The sequence below is a fragment of the Chinchilla lanigera genome, unplaced genomic scaffold (assembly GCF_000276665.1).
Source record: "Chinchilla lanigera isolate Chin_1 unplaced genomic scaffold, ChiLan1.0 scaffold00134, whole genome shotgun sequence".
Taxonomy (NCBI): domain Eukaryota; kingdom Metazoa; phylum Chordata; class Mammalia; order Rodentia; family Chinchillidae; genus Chinchilla; species Chinchilla lanigera.
In genome coordinates, this window is record NW_004955535.1 from 1618016 (window position 1) to 1636430 (window position 18415).

Below are 18415 nucleotides of genomic sequence, written 5' to 3' on the forward strand. Positions count from 1 at the left end.
ATATACAGAGAGCTACAAAGAAAATTAATCATATTGAAATGCAGTGATTAAAGTATTAATTAAATCTATTAGTTAAACACTAATAGATGGGATTCTTTTTTACCCGTTAACTAGGGAGTTACAGAAGAGTATTTCATAGGCATTGTAAGTTCCAAATGGTGAATGTAATTAATATTGCAAGAAATTCTAATGGATGTTATATAGTATAAAACATTTGATTTTTATTTATGACAGTTTTCAGTACAGATAATAATGTCTAGTTGCCCAAAATCACAAAAGAAAATGATACGTTTCTGTTAGAGATAATAAAAATAAAGATGTACTTTTTTTTCTTATCTAAGTTCATGGATTCTCCAAATTTAGATCATGGATTTCCATTGTCCTCATAAATTTTAGATTGACAACCTTTCTCTTAGAGTTTAGGCTAGGAAGAAGTTCCTTTTCTTTTATTTGATAACAACTATATTACTTATTGTTTCATTTCTATCCCTACCTTTGAGAGAACCAAGGATAAGTGTTTGCTAATTTATAGTAGTTACACTTAGCTTTTACATTTTTGTTATGTTTGAATCTAGGTTATGCAATGAGCGGCAGAGCCAAGCTTACAATAGAATGTCTTCAAATGCACTCCATTTCACAGCCATACCAGAATCATCTAGAAAATTACAGTTTTTAATTGATATATTCAGGTTGCTGTAATACATATGAAAGTCTAAGATATATAGGCATATATACATGTATGTCTAACTTATGTGTGTATATTTATAGACATATATATGCACATACATTTACATCTCTCTGTTTCTGTCTCTCTGCACTCTATATAATAAAATTATATAGAGAGAATAATGATATATATATATATATAATCATATATATCATGTATATCTCACAGAAAAGGGGTGAGGGCCCATTTTCTCAGGACACATTCCTGTAGGAAGCAGGAAAGGTTATGGAATGGAATATCATGTTATCACGTGTCTTCAGGGTCCAGAAGGGCAGGGTTGGGTGACTACTTAGGTACTTATGCAGGACTTCTAAATGAAAATAAAAGGATGGGAAGCTGGGGGGAAATCAAGACTGAGAATATCAAGGCAGGGTTGATGAAGGGTTGAGTGGGAGATGGAAATTTGACTAATGATGGGAAGCCCTAGCTACCCGTAAGGTAAGAGTTTAAAAGAAATGGATGAGGCACAGGAGTCTCCTATTGCTTTCATTATTCTCCTTTTTATCTTCTTCAATAGCCAGAGAGATCTTTGTAAAATGCACGTTACATCAGGGACTTCCGCTACTCAAAACCCATCAGTCTTTTCATTGCATTTAGAATAACATCTTTACCATGATTTATCCCTTATTCTTCTTGGACCAGTAACTTCGTGTAGTATCACTGCCCTCTTCCCTTTTGTGCAGTTTGTTCCCTCAATGTGTAATTCTCTGATTACTCATTTTCTTAAACAGGATGGATAGCTCACATCTTTCATATCTTAGCTTCAATTTGACCTCCTTAATGAAGACTGTGTCCATGAATTTTGGCACTATAATTCTTTCAGATAACATTCCTTCCTTAGCTTTCAAAATGCTGTCATTGTTGACTGACTGATCTAGTGTTTATCATCCTGCAATGGCATGAACCACCAGAAATATAGAAACTAAATCATTATCCAAACAAACTTCATGCAATATGTCACATTATATATATATGGTAAATATTTGCTGAATTTTAAATCAAGAAGTTTCCATGAACAGTAGACTCTTTCAGATGGATTAATTCAATGTTTATGATCTATGATGTAGAATGATTAAAATAGGTTGCAAAGCATTAAGTGGCCATGCACATGGATACAAATTGATGACCAAAGAAAAGGCAATTTAGCAGGGCAAACAGCAATGGGGTGAAAACACTAATTATTATAATATTCAACAGCTGGTTGGTCATTATGCCATGTCAAGTTTAAATGGGCTTATCTCACATCCAGAAATCAGGGCTGATAGGTGTATCATCATCGTCATTTGGAGTCTATTAATGATATAATTAATTCATGCTGTCTGTTATTAACTGTTGACTTCTGTGTCCATATCATCAGTAGAGGTGTCTGAGGTTTAATCATGCTCTTGACTATCATGTACTATGCGATGTCCTTTTCATGCCAGGTTAGAGATGCCTTGACTTCATAGAAGAATTATTTCACTCTCCTCTGCTTCTACACTTGAAGCAAGTGTACAACAAGCCTATTCTTGTATGATGGCATAATAAAGAGAAGACTCTTTCAGTGGCATTAACCCTCCAGGCCATAAACTAGTAAGCAAGGCGTAGGTTTTTTTTTTTTTTTTTTTTTTTTTTTTATCTCTGGGAAAGTCCCAAATGTATCTAGGCTTTTGGTAATTGGTCTCTGAGTAGAAGTGTGTTAATGCAGTCCTTTCTAAGGTGCTCCCAGTTCTGCAACTCTTTCATTTATATGATAGTATGTCCTTGGTATTTAATAAGCTGAAGATTTTGCAATGCAGAGTTCCAATCTTCTCCATAGATTTCTGGTGCTTACTTAGCACAATGTTTGACCCTTTTTGCCTTTATCGTTGCATTTTTACAACAAACTTATACTTGGGGGTGAAATACACTTATTTTGTTTCCAAGATTCAGGGAAAGAAAGCATATTCTTTTCTCTGGCAAAATAGTAACCAGCCAGGTGATCTAAGTATGAGGGATGTTAGGAAGCAAAACAGTATCTTGTTATGACTGCAATTAAATTAAAATAAAGCTTTAATTTTAATCAAGGATAGCTTGCTATGTAGTAACCAAGGCTTAGGATATAAAAACAACAGCAAAATACTTTAGAGTTTCGGAAGAAACTGAGGAAGGCTTTAAGAGGTAGGCTGATGGTGAAGCAGAGAGAAAAATTAGGAAAGAATGAAATATTGGAAAAGATTGTAGGTTGGAAGAAGGCAGCTGTATTTAGAGCTAAAGTTAAAACTTACAGCAAGAAGACAAGTGAGTGTCATTTTAATAATAGCAAGGTATTTTATTATGAATCTATGAAACATCAAACAAGCAAGGCAAACAAAGAAAATTGGGGACAGGGATTATTTCTGACTGCCTGACTTTAATTGCCAGTATCAGTTTTTCAGTGTTGGAGATTGAACCTGTGGCTCTGATATGGTAGGTAAATGCTCTAACACTGAGCTACATGCCCGGCTCTCCAAAGGACAATTTTATCAGCCTCGTGTTTTACACTTTCATGGTAGTTTCATCTCAGCTATGCACGCTAACACTGGCTACCTCTGCCATTCTACGGCCATTTATATTTCCTGAAAGTTTGTATTTTAGGTTCTTGTATCACTTTATTTTTTCCTTTTCATTGACACAATTGACATGTGTTGCCTGGCATATATCAGTTGAATGGATATTTAGCTGTGAAATTTGAGAAATGTTATACTTCAATTGATTCCTGATGGATGATGCATAAAAATACAAGATGAATACAGCACTATATTATGGCTTTCCCCTTATTATGCCCAGTTGTTTCTTAAAGATTAATTTTCAGTCCAATTGATTTTAGTCACTAAACACATTAAGAAAAGCAAATCCCATTTTAATGATCATGTATATTTTAAGTGTCTCTAAGGAGTTGTTAAGATTATGTTATGAGAAGCTTGTTTGTAGTGATTGAAATGTTATTAAAACAGGATGCTGCCTGCTTTGCAAACTAAAGTACATAACAATATTCAGGGCTCTGTATTGTTTTCTTCATGCATGCATTAATTCTGATTTAACTATTTTCTGAAGGAATTTTCCACAAAATTAAAGATGAAACAGGAAATGGACAGAACCAACAAAAGCTGATAAACATGTATATTAGAAGCTTTTTTTTTTTTTTTTTTGACAGTGTCTCTCTTATAATTCAGATTGGGCTTAAACTCACTATGTAGACTAGGGTGGCTTTGACCTTGTGGTGATCCTCCTGCTTCAGCCTCTTGCATGCTGGAATTACAAACATATGCCACCACTACTGGCTCAAAGGCTTTTGTTAAATTTGCAATTACATTTTTGTTCTCAAAAACAACATATCACACTGAATATATACTCCACCAAATGATGATGTTGAGGTAATTCCCAGTGTTCCTTGTTGCTAATGGCCAGAGGATTGACTATGATTTCCAACATCTACAACTGGATGGATTTGGAGAGCCATCTAGTTTATCTGCTTTGATTTATCTGTGTACAAATCTGAGCATATAGCTCTGATGGTATAGGCAAATTCAACATGACTGCATGCTCTATGTGGTGGCATAGTTTAGAGTATGTCAATACAATTGAGTCAATTTTTATAGAATAAGAAAAAGGCTTTAATGTGATGCATTTTTCAGAGTAAACTGTTAAATATTTTGTTGAATTATGATTGGATATGTTCAACATATGATCTTCACTAAGTTCAAAAAAATTAGAGTGAGTTGGGATGAAGATGACAGCTTAGAGAGTTTGAGAAAATAGATTTGAGTCTGAGTTTAAATACCTCAGTGAATTTACTTAGGAGTCTTATGTCTTAGTAGTTTCATCTCTAAAAATAGTAAAACAGTATCTTCTCCACAAATTCCTCCTAATATCAAGCAAAGTAAAATTTGATAACGTCCACAAAGAGGCAAACCTAGTTCCTAAGCTAATAACTAAACTCTCTAAAAGAGGGCCTGTTGGCTTGGGGTTAAGTGTGTTCTTAGCATGTGTGAGGCCTTTTCTGTATGGAAATATAATTTACATCTAAAAATATACTTTGAGAATTGAAGCAAAGCTATAGGAAAATGTACCCACATGCTGATACTGGTTGAGTAGTAAAACTGACTTTTTCTTTAAAATCCTTTTTTTCTTAAAGTACAATGTTACTGATGTTAAAATCAGAAGAAACAATTTTGAAACCAAGTAAAATGAATAATTTACCACTTTTACCTAAGGCTTTTAAAGAAAATTCTCACCTCTGTTACTACAAGGCTCAATAAAATTTGGTATTGTATTCCCAAAATATTTAAATTTAAGTGGCAAAAGAAAAGTTCATATAGATCATGTAAATGAGCACCTTTTAAAAAGTTGATTATTATTGGATAGAATTTCCCTTTAATATCTGGTAATTATTATAGTTTTAAACAAGGTGGCTTCAGTTCCCTTCTTGCTGGATGGTATCTTTTTACTGCATTCTTGAAATAAAGCATATTGCACAGTAATATTTATAATTAGCTAATGTTTAGTATTGATAAAGGTGAATTACTGAAATAACGACTTATAAAAGTTAATTCATATAATAACAGAAAATTTGTAGTAAAATCTTCTATTGAAAGAGATTTGAAGGTAAGTTTTACTGTTTTTGAAATAACAGGTACCCATTTAGTTTTTCTAATTAGTTCACAGGAATATTTTCAACTTTTCTCTTGGGCTTCATAAGAAAAAAATGAAAAACCCAAGTACTTTTCTTTAACTGTTATTCAGAAATGAATTTTTCTAGAAGCACTCACTGAAGGTGACAGTTTTAGTTCACAGAGAATTATTTTGATTCACTACTATTTGTTTCCGAAATGTCTGAATAGTAGACCACTGGAAGAAGTGAGAACACAAGATAAACAGGAACTTTTATCTAAAGGGACAACAGTGTAAAAATCTAGCAAATGGGAAGGAAAATGCATGCCTTTTTTAACTTCTCAAGTGAACTTTAAATAAACATATTATGTAACGAATATATATTTTTGGATATACAATAAATAACTACAACAGAAGTATTGAAATTCATTTTTTACTAAAGGTACATTTAGAAATATTTTAAGATTTGCCCTATTGAATTACTTTATTCATGAAAGAAAAATTTAAAAATACAAGGGCTTTATTTATTTTTGAAATGTGAAATTGTAAGTGCTATGTAGAATATATAGACTGCTTTTTAGCTTAAAGTGATTTTTCACAAAGACTCCAATGGCCCCTTTAAAATGATATTTTGTAAATATTCACCTTTATAATGTATAAGTTTTCATCCTTTTTTCCCATATGTATTAATAAACACTCATATATAGACATGTATTTGTTAGCTACCACTGTGTAACAAGCTACCTGGAAAGTTAGTAGATTAAAAAATTATCATATTATTTCAAAGAATGACCAGGCCCTTTCTCATACGGCTGCTAGGATTACTCATGTGTCTCCATTAGATCTTGACCAACTAGAAAGCTTTATTGATCTCAGTTGAGCTTTTCCATACATCTTTTGTCAGCTATTCTGGGACAACCTTATCTGTGACAACTAGGAAAATTTGATTGTGCTCCACATATCTCATTCTCTAGCAGTATGGCTCTTGTGAGCTCCTATGGTGAAGGCGGACTCAGGAAGGAGACACCAAAGTGTTTCAGCCCTTTAAGGCCTATTATTTGGAAGTAGAATCCAGTCACGTGCACTGCATCTTATTGGTTAAAGTCAACCCAGACTCAAGAGACAGGAAAATAGAGATAAGAAAAGCATTGGTGCTACATTACAAAGGGCATGGATGCAGGAAAGAATGAAATATTTGGGACAGTTTTGCAGTTAATCTAGCATTTAGAGTAGATGATGTTATACAACATGACACCCTTGCCAAGTAATATTTCCATACCCAAAGGCCCTCTAAACAATGCGACTATTGGTATTTTCTAAAGAGTATTAACAATGTTAACCCAGGAGTCTAAATATTAGCTTAGAAATGGTCAGAGGTTTTCAGAATTAGAAACAATGTTTTAAGTCTGGAAAGAAAAGGCCATCAACCATGCATTCAAGCTCCTTTGTCTGGTAAATGAGGTCTTGATCTCTCCAGTCTCATCAGTTCCCCTCCCTTCAGCTATCTTATGCTCCAACAACTAGCTGATCACAGTTCTTTAAATGGGTCTTAGATACATGGTTGTTCTTCTATCTGCTGTTTCTATGCTGAAAGAAACTGTCAATGAGTCTTTGGTTGACCAGTATTGCATGTCTATATCTGTTTTCATGAGAAGCCACTTTGAAGATATCAATATGTAATACAACCACCATTGTTAATTCCCTACCACTTTGTTTGGAACTCTGTATTGTCTGTATTGTGCTTGTGATATGTTGTAAAATGTTGTATGTCTGTTAATGTTTCCCTCCTTTTATCCTTAAAATAAAAAAAAAAAATAAAAATAAAAGGAGGAGAAAGGTGGTAAGACACAGTAAAAAAAAAAAATAAATAAAATAAATGGGTCTTAGAATCAAATACCCCTACTCCTTAGCATTTAAAAGTCCTTGGGCCATCTTTCCTTCCCCTTTCTATATCTACTTGTTGATTGTTTTCATTCAATTCAGTTGTGGGATTCCTGCTTCTGTTACTCTCTCCAGTGAAGATGATATCTCTTTTGTTTGTGCCAGCCTCACACTTATACCACTGGTATTGTCAGCAATATAACACAGTGCTGTAATTATATTTGCTTTGATGCATACTTCTTTCTCAGACAGTGATAAAAGCTGTGAAATCACCAGCAATATCTTTTTAATTTTTTATCTTCTCAATTTCCCTGATATCTGTGACAATATGAAGCATGTGAATGCTATTCATTAAAGTTAATTGAGTAATTTAATTGTCCCAGTCCTTTAACACATGAAAAATAAGTAAAGCAGTGTGTAATTTATTCATATTATCCACACAATTGGAAGATGCTAGACTTGCAATTTAAGTAAAGTCCTATTTGCTCCCAGATAGCATACTCTGTAACATGCATCCACATTCAATGAAAGACTTTCAGTTAGAACCTGGTATACTTGAATGAATCTTCAAAAAATGGCTGCACTAAGTGCAAAGGAGTACAACTTATTGTTCTATTTACTATACTTTCATTTAATCCTCATCGACTTTAAGAATTATATTTGTTATATTTTAATTTATATCAGCTAGTTTTTGTTTTTGCTTTTGTTTCTTTGCCTTTTGAGACAGGGTCTCACTATACAGTTCAGGCTGGCCTTGAGTTCACTTTGTAGCCCAGGCTGGTCTTGAACTCACAACAGTCATCCTGCTTCAGCCTCCTGAAAGCTGGGATTACAGGCTTGTGCCAAAACACCCGGCCATAAACTAGGTTTTCATGGGGAATTTTTTTGTATTTTAATGGAGTTAATATAGAAAAGCTGTGCTTTTCAAAAAATGTTACAATGAATTCTGCATTAAAAATTTGTTTGAAGCTCTGCAGAAGTACTTACTATGCTTTTTGAGTGTGTTAGGCATGCTGGAATCCTTGGGAGTTAACTGAACCTCCAAAGCTGAATGGTATAACTATGAGAATTTAGCAGTTTGAAAAATGTTTCTTATGTATACATGTAGTATTACCACTCTGTTATTATGCTTCCCTTAAAAATTCAACCTAAAAGTAGTAAAATAAGTTCTTGAAATTATATGTGTATATTTGACCTACAGAAACCAAAGGGAAAATAAACAGAATAAATTATTTACAGTGATCCTTGCTTTATGGAAAGAGAATATAAAATGAACAAGTAAAACCTACTTAATACCAATTTTGAATGATACAATAGTCAAAGAAGCCTAGTTTGAGCAGCACTCACAATATACAGAATGGTTAAGAAGTATGGAGCGAGACTGCCTAATTTTAGATTCATATCTAGCACTTATTTGACATGTGAGTTTTAGAAAAGTTATAGTTTCTGTACCTCAATTTTACCATCTGTAAAATGAGGATAAATTCAATTATTTCTCATGAAAATTAATTGAAACAAGCCATGTGATGTACAAAGAATTGTACTGGGATGGAGTAAGCACTCAATATTTATTACTCATGTCTTCTGAAGTACATGAAGTTTATTCATAGGAAATTGCCAATAGCTGAACATATTTGACTGCAGAATTGGAAATATCATGTAGTTCAAACTTTTATTTTTTTTTTTTATTTATTCTTTTGTTTGTTTGTTTGTTTGTTTTCTGGTACTGGGAATCGAGCTCACGACTTTGCGCTAGCCAGGCAGGCACTGCACCGCTGAGCTAAATCCCTAGCCCCAAGTTCAAACTTTTACAAGGAAACAGAGGTATACAGGATATAAAAGTTCTGTAAATGTTCTATTTTATGTGACTTTTGTCCTTTTGATGCGCTTCCCTTTTCTTTAATTTGGCACCACTGATATGTTGCTCTTCATCATAGGCTTGGGAGAAAAGCCTACAGTTAGACCGAGGCTGACTAGCTAGTGGGTAGGAGATGGGAACAGCAGTGAAGAAGTAGTGTCTTGTCACATACATTGTCCACACTCAATTGTGCTGCATTGTAATTAACAGATTACAAAAATGTTATTATTTATAAATGAATTTTTAATTTATTATTTAAAGGTATATCTGAAATCTTTCCGGCCAGAAAGTCTCCTTATACTGGTTCTGAATAGTAGAAGAAGACTTTTACTGCGTCTGAACTTAAAAATGGCTTTTTCCTCTGGATTTTACTTGGAACTGAGTGTTAATATCTGGCATTCTCCTGCACATCGAATGTAGGCTAGAGTGCAATTGCTTCTTGGCTTTTTGGCGAAGATGAAGGGTAGACTGATGTGCTATGTCTTTAATGAATAGAATACTTCTGAAATGTCAGAGTAATATTTATATGCTTTGAAACAAAATGCTTCATCTTGCCCACCTTATGATGTGCTGTTTAATGTTGTAAAAGCACACACTGGTATAGAGTAGAAATAAGCTGCATTTCCATCACTGACAATCTCAAAGAGAAAGCATATATAGTAACACTTCGCTGCACACATACTACTGTTTTCAAACAGTTCATTTCACAAACAAAAGTGTTCAACAAAATTTTGTTTCCATTCCCAAACTTTTCATCAGGTGACAGATCCAACATGTCCATCTTCTCCACACAAACACAAATATAGCCATCTTCCACAAAACTGTAAAATCTTTTGAGTTCTTAACCTGTTACCACTGTGTCCGTGTGCTTAAACAGAGCAATTGAAGCCACCTCTCTGAATTTTCAATTTATGAGGCTATTAATTGCTAGCAGAAACTAATTCACTACATTTGTGGATTGTGAGCCTTCCCCCAAATTTGAAATAGCTACTTGTGAATTATATTAAGGTCATCTCAAGCACTGTACAATAGAAAGTTATTTAAAGTTTTTGTTTCAGCATAACTGGTAAAATGAATTAGTACTCATCTATTCATTTACAGGTGAGAAAACATGGCCTTAATCTAAGAATTTAGTTTTACTAGAAAGCATATTAAAAATAGACCTTACCAGCCAACAAACCATGCTGACTTTGGTTAGGCATACTTCACTTTTGGGTTTATAACAAACCATTTACAGATAATGACTTGATTTCCATTAGCTATTTTGTAGTTCCTGTTGAAAGTTCTAATGTGCAATCTTGTTGAGTCATTTCTTGTCTACTTAATAGAACAGCATACTCATTGGGTCCTCGAGAAAATGTTTTATAAAGAGTTACTGCCAAATAACATTTTATATCTGGAGAGAGTGTAAAACTATTATATGATCTAACTTAGCTCTTGTGTACTTCTTAGCTCCAAGGAATAACTTGGCTCTTTTTGATTATCCTTGTAGCCAGATTTTACTGCTGTTCCTGGTATGTAGAAGTCTCTAAAAGTATTTGTTGCCAAGGGATAATGAATAAGGACATGTTAATTTTCAGCTGATGAAGCCCAGGAAGCCCTGTAGTACTTTGATACCTCTACTAAAGTAGATGTGTCCCAGCGGTACATTTGGCTCTTAGCAATGACATTACTGGAGATAGAAATAATAGACAAGTCCTGGGGAGGAACATTTGGCTTTCATCTATTTCCTGATATGGACATCCCTGACAGTGATTCCTTTGCTCCAAGAGAATTTGTCACATGCCTGGAGTGTGGAGTTTCTTTGGGCCCACACTCTGTCTCTTTTTCCTGGGGGACTTACCTGTGTGGACTGAATCAATAGACTGTCTTGCCCTCTGGCTCTCAGGTGGATTTGGCCAATGGGAGCCTTAACAGCGGATCAGAAGGACGGAAGAAAGAAAGGTCAGGACACTGATTCACTTCAGGGTGGCTGTATTCATCACCCAGTATCAAAGGAACAGTAATCATTATCTTTCCCTTCGTTGCTGTGGGTATAGGAGTAAAAGCACGTTTAAGTGGTTTCATTAGAGCTTGCGCTCTTCTTTGTGAACTACCCCTTGTTAAAATCGCCTAAAATTACCTGAGTCCTGCTAAGACCCTGGGATCCTCAAAGCACAGTTGTACTCTCTTCCTCCAGCTGATGATATTTAACAGGAAGCAGAAAGGGAAGGATGTTTCTTGGATTTATTGAACATTTTCTGTGTGAGACGCTGTGTGGAATGCCTTATATTTATTAGCCTATTTAGTCTTCATGTCAAAACTTTAAAGTTAGTTGGCTGTTCTGTAATATGGCTTATTTTGCTTAAAAAATTAGAATAAATGCATGGTAGCTAATGCCCATCAAGCATATCTTTCAAAGCACTATTTAGTTTATTTCTTTACACCACCATCACAGTGTGGAAAATACACATTCTTATTAAAGATGGAAATAGGAAGGCACAGAGAGGTTAACTCACTTGCCCAAGATCACACAGCTGGAATATGGCAGAGTGATGATTCTCTTAAAAGGCATTATGTGTAGAGAGCTAACATCTTCATACACAGAAATACACCACTGCCTTGTGCCTTATAAAATATACTTCATCGATGTGACTCTTTTCCTTTCTAAATTCTCTGTGCATAAGTCTGCAGTCTTTCAATCATTAGATGTCTGAAATGAAATACTAAACTGGAATTAACTTTCAGGGCAAAGCTATCTATAGTGCTAAAAATCAGTACAATGATCATTCTTGATTGGGGTGGCACATAGAAGCTAGTGCTAGGACCCTGTGAAGGTGCTTATCATATCCTATTTCTCTGCTTGCTTGCTGGTAATATAAATACATTCAGTTTGAAGATTCATTGAGCTATGCACTTAAGATGTAGGTACATTCCTGCATGTATATCATAGCACAATAAAAGATTTTTCCTTATACATAAAATATGTTTTACAACCTGCACTTTAAAAATCATCTATGGAAGCTGCCTATTTACACTACAATAGGCTACATTATTTTTCTCTGAGATCTTAGGCAGCCTTCCCCACCTAGGACTGAATCCTCAGCTTTGCATTCTCTTTTCATGTTACCTGTGTCTAAAGATTCGTAATCACTGAGGAGTCTCCTGGCTTTCTGAGCAATGGATATGTCCATGGCTTGACCTTTCTCTACCCAGAAGGTCACACTAAATTACCTCTACGCCCTTTATGTCCTACCAGAATATTGCACTGATCTTGTTGCATTTTCAGATTAAAAGACTACACAATTCCAAAACTAAAGAAACCATTTCAATATTTTCTCAAACATGCATTTCTGTTACCATCACAATTTTTTCCACTTTGAGTTTTCCACTTTTTTATGCCACTTACCAATCTTTTTGAACATTTTCTTTGCTTCAATATTTCTTACTTTTATCCTGACAATATTGCAGAATGATCATTGCCTCATTCTGTAGACCTTTTAGCTTATTATATTGGTTAACAAGTAAAAAGACATATATAAGTGAATTCATGAAACTGCTAAGTAGTTTGAAAAGTTCAAAAAGTTTGCTGAGTAAAGAAAATATTAGTTGTGAAAGAAATTGAACAGAGAAAACCACAGGGCCTCATGATTCACAACAGACAATTTTTGTACATGTAACAGAATCATTTTCTTGCTTTTGCAAAGAAAGCCATTAAAGATGGAATTTTAAGCAATTATTACTGTTTTCGTGACACAAAATATCACCTGCAACTAAAAGACATGGCAGATTGTGAAAGATGAAAGGAAGGAAAATGAAAGAATTTTTAATTGAAAATCACCAAACAGAGAAAAAAGTCAAAGAACTCAAAGATTTTAAGTATTTCACCTATACCATCCACATTTATTAGTCTTAGTTACCGTGTGTGGAAAATTCTATTTCACCTCCTCACCTTCCACTCTCACCTGGGATACCAAACATGGGGCCAACAGAGTGCATTGGAGATGAGCTCTGCCCTTTCTAGAAGAGTCAATAACATGCTACAGTTTTATCTGTACCTTGAATTTACATGAAGTAATTCACCTGGGAGCCTCTGACTGGACTTCTCCATTCTGACTAGTTTTAAATGGAGGGTTATAAGAGACTCTTGTCTATATGATTACCTTTACACTGAACCTGAATTCTCCTTGCCATGTCAGAATTGGTCTAGTCTCCTTGCCCCTAAACCCAAACATGGTTCTCATGTTTTTGATGCTGTGTGAGCCTATGGTCTATACCCCAAGACTTACTTAATATTTCTAGCCTTGTTCTTCTTTTTTGAATGAGAAGTATTTTTCCATCAATATCCCTCCTGGATTGACAGATTTTTGTTTATCAATGTAGATATGTATTTTCATAAAAACAAGTATTCTGTCAGCTAAGCACAGGATTTTATTTCAAAAATTGGCAAAACACAGTATGCAAATGCAGGGATTTTTTTTTTTTTTGTACCAGGAATCAAACTCAGGACCTTGTATTGCTAAGCATGCACTTATGATCCTGAGCTATATCCCTGGCCCAAGCTTCAGTTTTAAAAAATTTAGAAGCCACACTTTTCTGAATTGTATTTGTAAAATGTTGCTTCTAAAACTCCCAGCACTTTCAGGATAATCTGTCCCTTCATCCAATTTTAAAAGTATACCCTTATTATTACACTTACAATATCAATGTATTTCAAGTTAGATATGAAATTCTTTTTTTTTTTTTTTTTTTTGGTACTGGGAATCGAACTCAGGACCTTGCGCTTGCCTGGCAGGCACTTGTACCACTGAGCTATATTCCCAACCCTGAAATTCTTGATAATATTATTAGAAAGTATACATTCAGTTTCAATGCTTATCAATAAAAAAGCATTCTTTACAGTTACATAAAATTGGAACTTTTGTTTTAATCTTTACCTCTACATTCTATGTAGTAAAGCTGCTTTTAAAAATTTCCAGCATGTTTGTGCTTTTTGTTATTTTCTTTTTCCCCTACAAATTTGAAAACAAGAGCTATTTGTGTAGAATTTCAACAGGATAACTTGCAGTTAGCTTTTTCAAAGCATACATGTAGCTTGATTCTCAAACATGAGCATAGATGGACCAGTGGACTCCTTGCATGCCCATGTATTCTTTATGGGAGTCATTCAGGCGTGGACAGCACTTACCATTGACATGGCTTTCTGGCTGTAGGGAGAGTCTGACTTTTCTGTCTTCAGTCTTAAACATATCAGGGAAGTCTTTCCCCTGGAAACCAGGGCTTTTGTGGATTTTCTCTAAGTGCATGAGATCCAAAATTGTATGTGATCCAAAGAACAGATGAGAGGAGCCCCATCTCTCAAAGACTGTGAGCCCTATTATGGGACATTTGAAGAAAGTATTAGTTGATTCCAAGACTCTGGGAGTTCTCCCACTGTTAAGTTCGCCTTAGTTCTTTTTACTGCTTCTATGTGACATTTCCATTCAGAAATGATGTTTTCCCTGCTGGAAAAGAAATTCTATAGAATCTGAGGTAACATCAGTCTGATTGACCAGTGTATGCGCCAACACCTACCTCAGGTTTACTGGTGCTAAATATACATGTGTGCCTAGTAATTGAGTGCTTTATAGATAACTTCAGTGATGAAAGAGCTGGGAATGATCTTGTAAGATGGACTCTAGGCTTTTAAAGTGAGAAAGAGATTAGGAGGATATGACAGAAGAAATGAAATAGTTGAAAGATAATTAAATAGAAGACCAAAATGGCAAAAGAAGCAACCTGATAAGTTAGAACAAAGGCTCTAGTAAAAAGATTTGAACCAAAAGTCTTGGCATCACCCCCTCCTACTTTTGTGGCAAAGGCCACATATTCAACTACTTATCTCATCTGCAAGATGGGTATATTAATACCAACTTCCCCAAAATGATACAAAGGTCATAAGATCTGTTCATTTATTGCAGTGTGTCATATGAATGGTTACTCCAAAAATGTTAAACATTATTGCTGTTTTTTTCCTTAGTATAATTTCTGAGCAAAATACTGTGGAAATAAGAAGAAAAAACTTTCATGGATTTATTTCAACTCTGTTTAAATCAGGTATTCCTAATGTGATTTATCCAAAATGAGAATGAGTCATTCTCACCTAGTACACAAAATGTATACGAAGAGAAAACAAGTCTGTGTGACAATGTTGTCGAACATTCTGGCTTATATTATATTATACTTCCAAGTGCACACAATGTTAACATTTTATATGCCTGCTCAGGGCAAATCATTTGTGATCTTTTCATTTCTTTGTGTGTTCATTTCTCCTCCTACTGTGATCTGTATGATAATTTAACTCTTTACATTTTTCTCCTTTATAGAATCAGCATTCATGAAGTTGGATTTTTTTCTCTCTTGTGGTACAGGGAATCAAATTCAGGACCTTGCGCTTGCCAGGCAGGCACTTATGTTGCTGAGCTATATTCCCAGCCCCATGAAGTTGGAGTAAAAACATAAAATAAGCTATAGATCTCTGATACTTGCTAATCAAAAACAATTCAAAGAGATTTGACCTAGTGATACATTTTCTTTAGTTTTTGATTTTGAAATGGAATTTTCCATCCATTTACCCTTGGAAGATTAGTAATTAGATAAATTAAATATCCTTGAAAATAGTTTTAACTTTTAAGAGACACAATCATGCAAGTGGCCTATTGGAAGCATGCTTTAACTGGTAATATTTTGTATTTCAGTTTGGGAAGCAGCATATAGAGAACCTCTTCAGTGACCTGCAGGATGGGAGACGCCTCCTGGACCTCCTTGAAGGCCTAACAGGGCAAAAATTGGTAGGAAGTTATTTTGCAGAAATTTTATATTCACTTTACTAGAAATTCAGGGCAGAATCAAAAGTTTAGTTGTACCCAATATAATAAAATTCAATAATTTGCCATGTACTGATTGAAATAACAATAGGGGATTTATTTCTGAATGAAATAATCTCACATTATAATTTTCATTTTGGCAAAGTCTAACACGTACAGAGCAACAACATAAAATTTTTACTGATATAGCTTATGTAAAATAATAACCATTACTAACTTTTACATATCTGTTACCTTTCTTATAAAATGTCATTATAAAGGCTTTTATGGATTATAACTTTTCAAATCATCTTTGTGCTTCTGTGGATTTTGAAGTTACTTTGTCATGACCCAAAATTATATTTTAAGTAGAGAAACGATTAACTCAGGACATTGTAATAAAGTACTGTATAGGCATGTTAGTTCCATACACAATCACTTATGTGATGAACTTGTGGCATTCTCTTAAAACTTCTATCTTATCTAGCTTCTGAATATCCCTATGAGGTAGATATGAATTTATACTGTTTACAGAACAATAAAATCATGGATGAATCTTAGATGCCTTGGTAGAGGTCTCATAATGTGGGAAATGATCTTATATCCAAATTTCTCGATTTTAATAGTCTTATTCTTCGACTGTTATTATTTTCCTAAACATAGCTTAAGACTCCAGTCTATAGTCAGCCAGTACACATATCAGATGAATCCTGATAAATTAGTATTTTAATCCTTTCTCTTTGCCTTTCACCACAACTTCTCATGAGTGCATGTGAGCACATACACACACCCACAAATGCACACAGAGACAATTTTACTTCTATTTTTGTTTTTGGGGGGTTTTTTTGGTCTTTTTGAGGCAGAATCTCTTTATGCAGTTCAGGCCTGCCTTGAGCTCACTTTGTAGCCCAGGCTGGTCTCAAACTCATAGATCTTCCTGCCTCAGCTTCCCTAATGCAGGGATTACAGTCATGTACCACCACACCAGGCTCACAGAGACAATTTTATAGATAATATTCAGACTCTAGCTGTCACTGAAAGTGAAAGCTATCAAAAGTCCTCTCTCTCTAGTTTACCTCCTAGAATTCTCTTATGCTAGGCAAGGTTGGTCCTTGTTTTATTAGATATGCCTGGAGTTTTACCTAAGTTGTTTTATTTGCCCGTTGCTTTCTGAGCCTTTGTCTGTTCTAGCAGTCCTTCAAAACCTTTGATTTCCATTTCGCTGTGAAGCATTTCTCAATTTTTCTGTGATAATTTCTCCTTCTTCTTAAGTCCCAGAAAACACTTATTTTTTACTTTAACTGTTGCTTATTATTTTCTGACATTGTAAACCTATGACATCCCTCCTCCAGGCATATACTCTATGCTTTCATTTTTAAAATAAGACAGCATCTGAGTGTAATATATTATTAAATTCAAACTTGACACATTTTAAGAAGTATAAACTTGTATTGATAGGAGAACAATTTGATAACTTACTGAAATAATCACTTTAAGTCAGGTGCTAAAGGTTCCCATTTATTGCCATTGAATATTTTGCTTTTATCAAATTTAAGGGCGTTGTACAGACTTTGTCTTAACTTCATTGGATAAACATACATTTGTGTATCATGACCCGTATCCTATGACTATGTGAACATTATATATGTACATTTTATGAAATATATATGCACATGTGTGTATGCATGTGCACGTGCACACTTGTAGGCAGGCAGGTAGATATTAGAAATCGACATATTGGTGTACATCTGATTTCTGTATCTGAGGTCAGGCTTTCACCTTACTAATGAAATACATAAATCTCAATGTTTCCCAACTGTTTAAGTTTGTTTCTTCACAACCCCTCTTGGCTCTGTGCACAAACTTTTCATTTTTGACCTCTGTATGTGTGCATAACTTCTGCTCTGTGGTGCTATGACTCTGCAGTCACTTCCTGGATGGCGACAGTGCTTCCATCACCCAACGTAATCCTGGTAATGTTAATGTATTTCATTCAGATACAGGGTTCAAAATAATAACTTTCATCATGATAGAAAAAAAGAAAACACTTGAGAGCATAGGGAAATACAGTTAGATATAAATATAGATACAGATGCAGATGCAGATACACATGCAGATACAGGTACAGGTACAGCTACATCCAGAGATGAAATGAACCTAGTGAATAGCAGACACTGAAGAAAAATTCTCCATAAAATCTTCATGTGATTGATAATTATGGGGTAAGTTGTTGGTGGAGGAATAGCAGCAAACATCCATGCAAGCTAATACAGACTACAAAGTTTCACTTATTTCTGCTCACAGAATCTGTGATCCAGCTTTCATCCTAGACACAGATCTGGCAGCCCTGGTCTGGGGACTTCACCTTTTCCACAGAGCAGAATATCCTGTCTCATGAATGCTTCCAATTTCAAGACTCCAATTCCCTGTGCCTGGTCTTGAATCCTAATACCTCTACAAAGTTAAATCTGTGCCTCTAATGGGAATCATGTCTACTATTGAACTGAAATTTTA

The 18415-nt window shown here is 34.7% G+C and overlaps 1 protein-coding gene across 1 annotated transcript in view; it reads left to right on the top strand.

Moving 5' to 3' along the window:
• Dmd (dystrophin) overlaps positions 1-18415 on the top strand; it is a 2013932-nt gene that overhangs the window by 334932 nt on the left and 1660585 nt on the right. The window contains exon 3 of the mRNA XM_013507710.1: positions 15794-15886. Within this exon, the coding sequence (XP_013363164.1) occupies positions 15794-15886 (93 nt within the window). The remainder of the gene's footprint in view (positions 1-15793; positions 15887-18415) is intronic.